General features: G+C 37.7%; 1 protein-coding gene across 3 annotated transcripts in view; it reads right to left on the bottom strand.

The window, feature by feature from the left end:
* VIT (vitrin) overlaps positions 1 to 12,500 on the bottom strand; it is a 1,072,224-nt gene that overhangs the window by 386,393 nt on the left and 673,331 nt on the right. For all 3 annotated transcript variants that reach the window (XM_044057778.1, XM_044057780.1, XM_044057779.1), the window contains 2 exons: positions 6,594 to 6,665; positions 6,427 to 6,492 (listed from right to left, as the gene is read on the bottom strand). In XM_044057778.1, coding sequence (XP_043913713.1) covers positions 6,427 to 6,492; positions 6,594 to 6,665 — 138 coding nt within the window. The remainder of the gene's footprint in view (positions 1 to 6,426; positions 6,493 to 6,593; positions 6,666 to 12,500) is intronic.

Below are 12,500 nucleotides of genomic sequence, written 5' to 3'. Positions count from 1 at the left end.
GTAATAAGTTATGCAAGGTAGAAGGATTGTCTAATTACCACAAAGATGTATTTGGACAAAATCATTCTGTAATGTTGGATGGAATAAGGCTTACAAAATAAGGTTAAAGAACTATGCAATGTTTTGATAAAAATACCCATGATTCTGTCACAACCAGGTGCTTTCTTTGCTTTTAAATCTAATATTGTTTTTTTTTCTATTTTTTTCTATCAAATCTATAGTGACAACAAGGAATTCAATATTTATGAGGGGAAATTATTTTGGATTGTTACAGCAAGTACTCGAGGAGTAAGAGGCAATAAAATCAACAGGGGAGTTTGCAGTTTTCAAAAGATATTTTATACCTATACCCTTATACACAAAATGGCATTCTCTTTTGGCCCCATACCATGCTAGTTTATAATGAGAGTACAAAGCCTTCCTATTGTCCATTGATTTAGCTGCCAAGGCTCTTTCATAGGATGCCTTACGAAATCATATAGCTTTGGACAGACTGCATTAAACTTTTTCAGATTTAACGCATTACGATTTGAAGGAAATAACCTAAATTGTTTCCAAGGATAATGTTTCCTGTTATAGAATATATGAACACTAGTAGCAATAGGCATGTGTTTGGAAATTAAACTGTTAAAGTTACAGTAGAAGGCCGGCCATAGGCTGGCACAAATCTTTATTCTTATCAGTAAAAACTAGATTCTGTGACCACATGTACACACCGGCCTTAGCCATCCCAGCTTCACATTCATTCAGAAGATATTTTCTGCTTATCTTTTGCTTTAAGTTAAAACCATAGATCAGCACCTGGTATTGCCATCTGTGCACATGGGTTCATGATGATTAAACTAAATGTTCATTCACAGTCAATATTTAAAAAGAGTGTTAGTGCTTTACTCAAGCAGTGAGTTGGTGTAACACAATCTTCCTGCAGATCCCTACTGCATCCACAATGAGAAGCTGATCATTCTGCACATATGCCTGGTCACATACATTGTTAATGAGCCACAGGGCTCATCATGCAAGCATTGTAAACACTGTTGTCCAGGCTGCAATCTTGGATGTGGCATTTCTGTATCCCAGGGCTAGTTTTTTAAAGGTTGCAATGGACATGTGTTGTTTGAAGTTACAGATGGATAGATAAATACTGCATCTACAATATTTGCACTGTGGTGGGGAAAATACTTTTTGTGTACAAGAACGTTTGCCTTGGCTCTTGAAGTATATATTATGTAGTCAATGGCTAATGAATTTAAATATATAGTAAGTCTCCAGTACTAATTTAATACTCCTTGTAAAAGGAGTTAGTCAATTAATCCAAAAACAAACACTTGTACTCCAAGGATAGGTCAGAGCACTTATACAAGCCCACTGTTTTTAAATCTGACTTGAAGAGCCAGGTAGAGATATAAAACACTTTATAAGCTTCACAACTGAACAGCAAAGAACCCCTCCTACAAATTTTGGAATTTTTAAACTTATGAGAACCTATATACCTCCTAACTAAGATAGGATTGTCTAAATTAAACCATGACACCACAAAACCATCAAACTTTTCCTGACATGCCATGTGTAATAACTCATCAGTCTTCTTGTTCAAACCATGGGATTGCAGGAAAGGGTGGAAGGGGATCAGGATCAAAATGTGAGGGATATTGCTACGTAATAAAAAGATTTTACTGCATTGGTGAGTTCTGAAGTGAAAAATCTATTTCCTGTATATCTGTTGTCTGCCGATCCTAGATATTCCATTGTATAAACATCTGAGATCACAATCCCCAATATGAGCACCTGAGAAGAAGATACATTTATAACATTATCCACTTGAGATGGTAGGTAAGAAGGCTTCATGTTTTCACTTTGAGCAGTATCCAAAATGGGTGGGAGCTCAGTAACAACATCTGGACTCATTAACAGCTTCCCATCCATACTTCCAAATTCAGCTTAATAACTGACATTGCTGTTACTGTTCATTAGCAAGAATAACACTTCTAGGGGGTCATTTGGGGCATTTTCAAAGGGTGACTAAAACTCAGTGATCATATAATAACAGCCTAATAAATATCTTGCCTCTGTATCTCCTAATGCCTTTTGATGTTTGTTCAAGAGGTACAGAATGTCATGGAACCTAGGCCAAGTAGAAGTCTTTTGTTACCCTGTCAGACACGGAAAGCAAAAAAATATGCATGTTGACCCCCCTCCCTGGTACAGCCATTGTTTCTTAACTCAAACCTAGGAATGAAAATTAAAGTTAATAAAATGATAAAACTAAACATGAACCAAAACTAGTCTCTTGGAAAGTGGCATTACAGGCAAATTGGACTAAAACAATCTAAAACACATAACTAAACCTAACAGATATTAACTCATTAGAGCCGGGTGATGCCTTCAGATATTTCTGTAGTTACATCCTTACACCTCTAGGTGCCAAATATTGCTTCTTTATTATTTGCATCAATATTTCCAAAACCATGCTGCATTCAAAGTAGTAAAACATTTTATCTTAAAGGTTATACAATGGCAAATATAACTGTTTTGATATTTGAGCTCTATCTAGTGCAGGTAAAGATAAAATAATTGTTGTTCATATATTTATTTATATTGTCATAAATGTCATGTTTTTTTCTAAGTATCTCAGCAACCAAGTAGCACAAACAGAATTGCTTAGCACCATATGAAAGCTTTCAGCTAGATGAATAAAATGCTGCTGACAGTATGTGTGTAACTTGAGTGGTTGTTGAGATATTGTAAAAATATTACAAACATAATAGTTACTGGGTTTGCTATGACTTGTAAAATCCAGTTTGAAACCTAGAACCTAAAGAATACTACCAGCATAAAAATAGTTCAGGCTGAAGATATCATTGATAAAACACTTATACTATAAATTAAATAAATTCATATTTAAAAATGTCTTCAGACTCTCATCCCCTCATAAATAAATTAGAGTAACGTGGCCAGAGCTGACCCCATAGCCACACCATTTATTTCATTATAAAAATGCTTGCCAAATTTAAAATAATTATAAGACAAAATAAAGTCCAAAATTTCTCTAAATAACCTGCACTGTCCACTGGTAAAAATGCCACTTGAACATAAAACTTCTTTAACTATGTCTAATCCTGTATCATTGGTTATAACATTATATAAAGAAACAGCATTGATAGTGACTAACACATCACCATCATATATTCTCAAATCTACTATGTTTCTAATAAATTCAAAGGACCCCCTTATATATGATTTACTCTTAATTACACTTTGCAATTGGTGTCAATAAAAATTGCCATAGACTCACTTTTACTTCAATGGCCAGTAACAATTGATCTTAAAGTGGCTATCTAGATTTTTATGTATTTTCGGCTGACCAAATATACAACATATCTGAGGTACATTAACATTAAAATATTCAGACAAATCATTACTAATTAACCCTTCAGTCAACCATTTCTCTATTAGGAAATCAATTTACTTGTAATCTCTAACAATCTCTGCCCATTTGACCTTTTTATAAAAATTTTTATACCTCAATAAATGAAACACACAATTTTTGTAGCCAACTGCATTAAGAAGCACCAAGGCATTACCTTTGTCTGCCTCGGCCACTAATAATTCTATATTGTTACTTAAATTAAACAAATAATTCCTTTCATCCTGTGACAGACTGTAGAATTTAAAACTGGACCTCTTTTTTAATAAACACCTCACATCATTTTCAGTAGCCCTTAAAAAACTTCCTGTTCAGGTATGAGAGGTGGGTTGTATGCACTATGTTTTTGAAAATCATTATTAACAATACTAAAGACGCACTTCAAATTAAATTTGCATACATAATCCCTCAAACAATTAATGGTCTTGTTAGCATTTCCTCTTCTAGCAGTTTAACCGTTACTCAACAAGCTAATTTCTCAGCTATTTAAACAAACATTAGAACGTTTAGCAATTTTCAAAGAATAATCACTGTCAACAAGTCCCTAATCAATAATCAATTATGTCTTGCACTTGCCCTTTTTGTTGCTGCATTGATTTTTCAGAAATGCCTGCTGAAAATAATGCTTCAGCGTTTGTGCTGCAACTTCCATCCATGTCCTTTGACCTGATCCTCCGTCTTGGTACATCTGCACACTCTGAAAACCCAATGGCTCTTGTTGAAAATCTCAACCATTATAACAAGGTGGGAGCATGAAGCCATATTTAAATCTGAATTTATGAAATGTATAGTATGATATAAATGTTTTATCAATTATATCTTTTTGATTTGGAGGAGTAGTATTCCCAGATTGATTGATTATATGAATTATTTGAGTAATGAGGATTTTCTTTCTTTTACTTTTTCACGATTGTCTGAAAATTAATTTTTTAGATTTATTATTGTATAAGGCTGAGGGGTCTTGCTTTTAGCCAGGGTATTCAAAAAAGAAGTTCAGAGTAACACTTATCTGAATTTCACCAGTATGCATCCCTTCAGTATGAAAAAATAATATTGTTAAGGGGCAGTTTATTAGGACAAGTAGACTGACTGAAGGGAATGATAGGCACTCTAGATACCAACCAAAGAGGTTTAATAGTGAAAAAAGGGAAGTCCAGTTTTATAAAACAACATACTGAGATCATAGTAGTTTTGAAGTGTCCCTATAATTAAAGAATATGCTAGATGCAGAAAAGATTAAAGAAGTGGTTGGAAATAATTGGAAGTTTCTTAAAGGCTTCCCAGAAATTAATTGTAACATAGGAGATTCTTCTCCTTTATTTCTTAACAAAAGGGAAACTAAACTGAAATATATTTTTCAGGAAGGTTTAAATAATTTAGTGAGTGATGGAGCCTCTAAGTTAAGTTGGATGCATAAATGTATAAATGCATAGCCTGCAACTATTGTAAGTATGTTAATCAAGGCAAATCTGTATGCATCAGGGATTTAGATGCAAATCAAAGTTTGTTGTTTATAATGCTTCTTGTACAGTACGTGGTGCATTCTACATAGGTAGGACAACAAGGGAGTTGTCTCATAGAATATATGAATATCTACATGCAATTGAAATTAAAGATTATACTAATGCTTTAGCTAGGCAGACTAAGGTATGCAAGAATGTTACAAAAGTGCATTTTCTTTTTTTCTGTCACTGATTTTTTAAAAATTGTATTAATAGGTCTGGTGCAGAAGATGCATTCGATTGGAAATAATTCTTGTGGCAATTAAAGCTTGAAGCCGGTAGTTCTCTGAATCTTAATGATAAGGAGAATTTTAAGATATTCCATAGAAAGAAAAAATCTAATCATTAGTTTTAAGTCATGAGATTAATTTGCATGATATTTTGTATAATGTGATTTATTTTTGTATTTAACTGTAGTTTGAATTAAGTACTTTTATCTCATGAAGCTCTGTGTTAAAGGGGAAGCTCTTAGAAAATATTCACATGTTTTATATACGCACACACACACACACACACACACACACACACACACACACACACACACACACACACACACACACACACACACACACACACACACATTGTGGTTGCGGTGTTTGAAAATATCTGTATGTTTTAATTTGCTGCCTAGTATCAAGAGTAGGCAGCAGTACATGAATAACTGTTGGAGAATCTATGTAGGCAGACATCTTACTAAAGACAAACAGTGATAACAAAAGTGTAAAAAGTACAGTTCTGCAGTTATACCTTATGTTGTTGTCTTTCGGCTTTTCCCGGTTAGGGGTCGCCACAGTGGAACTCCGGTCAGCTAATGACTGGCAGTAGGTTTTCATGAATGCCGAGGTGCCAGCTCGACGTTCAACCTTCAACAAAGGCACGCCCATTTACACATGTCTTTCGAACACCCACCCAACTGTGGGAAGGACATGCAGACTCCACACAGAAGGTACTCCCCTCACTCCAGCCGAGAATGGAACGGGAGAACCTCTTGCTGTGAGACAACAACACTACCTCTGCACCACCAGTTATACCTTATGCTGTGGTCATTTTTTTAAATGGAAATGCAGGCTGATTGTAGTTTGCTATTGATTGTCTTCACAGTAACTTCTATGTCCTCGCAGTTCCTTACTTCATAAATGGACAGGTGGCTCTAGTGACTCTTTGAGCCCATGGCCCCACAGCGAAGTAAAAGAACATGTCCTTATGAAAATAAATTTCCATAATTACTTCTCTATGAACCTCATAGAGGAGTAACCAGTGTTGTGGTATGCCATCTCTGTAAACAGCAGTTCACTGGTGCAGTAAGCTGTATATTTAAAGCTAGTTGGGTGCTGAAGTTCAGGAGTCTTTTACAGCTGTAGAACCAGTGGTAACCACACAGAAATAGTCACAGACATTTTATTCTATACAAAACTAAACAAAATTCCAGTGGCAGGGTTATAATTTACAATTTTGTAGGCTAGAAATACCCATGTATTGTCCTTAAAAGTCAAACCTTACCTGTAGTGTCGTAATTGTCCACTTCAGTCCAGGTATAGCCAACATCTGGTTCAGCCACACTGGTATCTGGAAAGCATACAAGAAAATGAGGTTATTTCTGGGTTGAGTTTTATATATTAAAATGCCATTAATTTTCTCTGAATTCTGTTGAAGACTTGTATTTATACCTATTGGCTTTCTTTGTCCAGTCTGTATGTCAGTTCTTTGTTTTGCAAATGGCCAATCTCTTCGGGTTGCACCTTAAAAAAAAAGTAATAATGCAATAATTACACACCATGAAACAATAGATATATCTGTCCAAAACTGCACTTCCTAAAATGAAAAAAATTAAAACTATCCTTAAATAGTGACAATGTAAGAAGGATGGATACATTCCTTGGCACTATCAGGTGCACTAAAGCAAGGATATTTATTGTACTGCATCTCACTGTGCTGGCTACTAAGGATTTTGTTGGTCTGCTGTTTAGAAATCTATTTTTTGACACATTCAAAGTCTGGTTTATTTATTTAATTTGCTTATTTAAACAAATATTCTTGAGATGTTGGTTTTGGGACAGGAATACATACAGAGCAAAAGCTCATATATCATAACGTCAGAAGGGAATTCAAACAGTATGACAAGATAAAAGACCTAGTAGGGTGTAAAATTTTTGGAATAAAAGATAGTATGAGAAAGGCTTGATCTCCTATCAGAACACTGTAGCACAACTATGATTATTTAGGTTAGTTAAGCTTGCTATTAAAATTACATTGCTCTTTTGAAGATCTGGTATCAAATTGTAAAATGAACAAAAATCCTTTTAAAACTATATTAACAGCGTTAAGTCAAGTGATGTTTAAACCTTTGCTCTGTTTGACTATGGGTTAAAGGAATTTTCAGTTTTCAATGGAATTAAACAATACTACAGTACAAATTTTGGCCCCAGTGTATTAATTAAGGAAATGGTTCCCTACAGAGCAGCAGTTGATTGACAACCTCTCAGTGCTAACAATCTGCAAGATTTAATGCCATTATTAAATACACATAAAGATACTGGTTATGATAGAATAAGTAATATGGACAGTAAAAGTCAAAACAGTGGGCTTGTATTTCCTGTATCCACATTATTTCACAAAAGCATATAGGAATGTGTCATATCACTTGATTGGAAAAGGTCAATTATTAAGACTGCCTTTGAAAATAAGGGTAGCACATCCAAAATTAAAAACTACAGAGCTTTAAATCTCTTCTTAATAATTTGAAGACTGATGTAGACTGTTGTTGGAAAAAAAAGTGAAGATGACAAGAGTTCTGGGAAAACCTTCAATAAAGGTAACAAACCATCATAGCTGAATAAACTAGCTAAACTGTGATTTCCAGCCCTTTCTCCAAAGCCAACTTCACGCTTCTTAAGACAGAAGTGGTGAACTTCATGACACCCATGCAGATGGACAATACAGTTACGACTACTGAATCCTACATTATAAGCACTTACATGAGTGCATGGATCATGCTATCCCAAACAGAACCAAGATGCTATCCACCAAAAAAAGGAAGCCAATCTGGTGGTCCCCTGCCATAAACAAACTGTACAACAGAAGGAAGAAACTGTTGCAAAAGAGAGTAAAATCCCATGAGTGGAGGAGCTCCCTGGCCAGCCTCAGTAAGAAGCTGCGATCCCTGATAAAATCTTCCAAAGCTAGTTACGAAAACAAAATCGCCACTGATTCTAAAGACAACCACAAAGCATTCTATAGCTATGTCAAGAATCTCAATGGCAACACTCAGATCTGCTTTGAGTTACAGCACAATGGCACTAAATATACAGACCCAACTGATATTGCCAACATCCTGGCAGATAGGTTCAGTGCTAACTTTACCCCCCTCTCATCCCCTAAAGAGCCCATCTCTATACCAGAAGAATGCAAGGTTCCTGTAATCACGGCTGCACAGGTAAAAACTACACTCTCCAAAGCCAGGAACACAGCATCCATGGGACCAGACAACATCCCAGGCTGCATTCAACACGAACTACAGAATGAACTGGCACCCCGCCTAAGTACCATGTTCAATCATAGCCTCACCTCAGGTTTTGTGCCTGCTGAATGGCGCACAGCAACGGTTATCCCACTCCACAAGGGGGGAGCCACCATGGACCCCGGGAACTACCACCCCATTAGCCTGATGAGCCTGGTCTGCAGGGCCATGGAATCTAGCATCATGGAACTTGTAAAGAAAGACATTGGTAATCTCCAAACTCTGGACCCAACCCAGTTCAGGTTTGTAAAAGGCAGATCATGTCTCCTAAACCTGATAGACTTCTTTGAAGCAGTCACCAAAGCTGTAGACAAGGGTAAGGTGGTTCACACAGCCTATCTAGATCTTGCCAAGGCTTTCAACACCATTCCCCACTCTGGAATTATAGATAAACTCACTAAACTAGCTATAATTCCCTATGTCACAAGATGGGTTGCCAACTGGCTCACTGACAGAACCCACACTGTGAAAGTAGCAGACTCCAAATCCGACTTCAGACCAGTGGCAAGTGGAGTACCACAGGGTTCAGTCCTGGGTCCTCTCCTGTTTGGTATCTACTTCTCTAAAGTACAGGCTAACACAGAAGGTCTTTGGCTGCAAACTAGGGGCCATAATCAAAACTCCTGATGATGTAGACATCCTACAAAAGGGCCTCACTGAGACAGATGCCTGGTATCAAAGCCATGGCCTCAAGCTCAATGCCAAAAATTGCATTGTCATCCCCTTTGGTAAAAACTCTGTACCCATGAACTGCAACATAGGCGGTAGTATACTTAACACCAAAAGTGTGATAAGAGACCTTGGGACAATTTTGGTATGTACCTCACAAGACATCTACAACAACTGGAAAGGCCACAGAAATACCTCACAAAGAGGATTACCGGCCTCAAACGGATGCCCTATGCAGACCGTCTCAAAAAACCCCAGCTTTACTCCGTCGCATATCGCCTACTCAGAGGTGATCTCTGCCTAACATACAAAGTTATGTCAAACCCAGAGCTGTTGGACATGCTCCACTTAAAGAAATCCCAATCCCTCTGAGCTACATGCTCTAGGGACCTAAACCTTGTCATCACAATAAACAGAACATGCCGGAGGGATAGATTCCTGTCCCAGAGACTTCCCATACTTTGGAATAAACTACCTATCTATGCCAAACAAAGCTCCTCATTAGCACTGTTCAAGAAAAATCTTGATGATTGGATGGGAAATAGGAAATTCACCCCGGGGATCACCTCTGTGGCTCTACTCGACAGTGGCACAGGAAAATAATTTTCTTGGGTGGCAAAAGCCAGGGTACCTTTTTGGCTGGGCTTGTATAGGCCCCAGGGCTGACAGCCTAGTACCCACCTATGGACCTATGAACCTATAAATGGGCTTAAACATGGGCTCACTAACAGCTCACGGAGAGCAGAAATTGAAGAATCACATGGTAAACAATATACTGTAAATGATGGTGTCCCTGAGGAGTAATTTTGTGCCCATATCTGTTTAACATTTATTTGCTGAACCTTGACATCCATGAGTCTTACTTTTACTTACATAAAACTAGCGAAGAATTTCACAAATAATGAGGATTGCAACTATTTACATTAAACATCGGATAACCTGTCTTTAAGGTGACTCAAAACTATATGTTTATTAGCATGGGCACAATTAATGGCACGATTTGTAGTCCAGCACATTAATGCAGTGCAGAGCTAATACCTCCTAGGCCTAAAACACAGTACCACTAAATACACATGAATAAATGAACAGGTACAAATAGCATAAGTAGGCACATGGCTGTGCTTTAATGAGGTGAGTGTGGCAAAATGAAACCACATAAGCAAAGCAGAGCTAAGTGGCCTATTGTCCATGAAGAAAGGATAATTTGCAGTCGCATGCCATATTGCTCTAAACTTGTAAGAACTAGACTGAGAAATACATGAGGGAGTGTGAGCAGTCACCCATATTGGTAAGGAGCAGGTGAGTGCACTGAAGAAAAAACTGCATGGACATGGGAAGAAATGTAAAATTGTGCCAAGCAATCCAGATGCTTTATTGTTTCATCAAAGGGGGTGGAAAGGTGAGTAGTGAAAAGCAAAAAGGGTATAGCAGACAAAGCAGCATACCACAGGAAATTTGCAAGATAAAGCTAGATAGGGGAAAGAGAGTGCATTTTCTTGGCAAGTAAAGGACCCATCAGCACCAGTAAAGACTTAAAAGGTTAATCGTTATGGCCATTCAGAAGTCATGTAGCGGAAACAATGGAATGTCCTTCAGAGGTCATTTGCATCTATCCCACTGACCTAAATGATCAGAGGTTTACAGTACTACATATTGAACATTTTAGGTCTTGGAGTTTGCGCGCGTGCGCACGCGCGCGCACACACACACACACACACACACATATATATATATATACATATATATATATATATATATATATATATATATATATATATATACATATATATATATATATATATATATATATATATATATACACACACACACACACACACATACACACAAACACACACACACACTTATAGCTATATAGGTTTATATATATATATATATATATATATATATATATATATATATATATATATATATATATATATATATATATATATATGTATTTATATATATATATATATATATATATATATATATATATATATATGTATATAGGTTCATAGGTAGGTACTAGGCTATCTGCCTGAAGGCATTTATAAGCGTAGCCAGACTGTGTTGGTTTTCGCCGCTCCCTTAGATTAGTTCCCTGTGCCTCTGTCCAGCAGATCCACTGAAGTGATCCCCTGGGTACACTTTCTGTTTCCCATCCACTCGTCAAGGTTTCTCTTGAAGAGTGTTAGTGAGGAGCTCTGCCTAATGTAGATTGGAATCTTGTTCCAAAGCATGGGAAGTCTCTGTGACAGGAATATATCCCTCCAGCACATCCTATTTATTGTTGTGGTGGGGTTTAGACCCCTAGAGTGTGTGGCTTGAGTGGATAAGGTTTTCTTTAGGTGGAGCATGTCCATCAATTCTGGGTTGGACATGGCCTTGTATGTCAGGCAGAGATCACCTCTGAGAAGGCGGTATGTAACCGAGTACAGCTGGAGTTTCTTCAGTCTAGCTGCATAGGGCATCTGTTTGAGGCCAGTGATCCTTTTGGTGAGGTACATCTGTCATCTTTCCAGCTGTTGTAGGTGTCTTGTAAGGTACATCTTAAATGGGGAGTTGTATTCTATGATGGGTCTGATGACTGATGAATAGAGGGGCACAATGACCTCTTTTGATCTGGATGTGAACCCTTTTGTGATAAGGTGGGCCATGTAGAAAGATTTTCTAACCACTTTGGCAATGTCACTATCAAAGGAGAGATTACTATATACCCGAGTCCCCAGATCCCTTATTATGTCTTTCGTATTTAGGATACTACCACCTATGTGGTAGTTTGTGGGTACTTTGTTTTTTCCAAAGGGGATGACTATGCACTTTTTGGCATTTAGCTTGAGGCCAATATTTTGACACCAGGTATCCGTCTTAGTGAGACCCTTTTGGAGGATGTCTGTGTCAGCCGGAGAGTCAATTATTGCCCCTAGTTTGCAGTTGTCTGCGAACTTGGTCAGCCATAGTCCTCCTGTGCTTGCCTGTACCACTGAGAAGTTTATGCCAAACAGGAGGGGTCCTAGGACTGAGCCCTGGGGAATGCCACTTGTAACCGGTTTAGAGTCAGACCTAGCTCCCGCAACTCTTACCATGTGGGTTCTGTCCGTGAGCCAGTTGGAAACCCATCTTGTGATGTAGGGGTTTATGTTCAGGCTGGTGAGCTTGTCTATAATACCAGAATGGGGAATGGTGTCGAAGGCCGTTGCAAGGTCTAGCTAGGCTGTGTTTACCACCTTTCCCTCATCTATAGCCTTGGTAACTGTCTCAAAGAAGTCCGCCAGGTTTAGGAGGCATGATCTGCCCTTAACAAAGCCAAACTGGGTAGGGTCCAGTGTTTTGAGGTTCCCAATGTCTCTGTTAATGAGTTCCATGATGCGCTCCTTAGCCTTGCAGA

This window comes from Protopterus annectens, chromosome 1.part2 (genome assembly GCF_019279795.1).
Source record: "Protopterus annectens isolate FY-2018-M chromosome 1.part2, PAN1.0, whole genome shotgun sequence".
In the NCBI taxonomy this organism is placed as follows: Eukaryota; Metazoa; Chordata; order Ceratodontiformes; family Protopteridae; genus Protopterus; species Protopterus annectens.
This window is presented reverse-complemented; position numbering and strand designations above follow the sequence as displayed.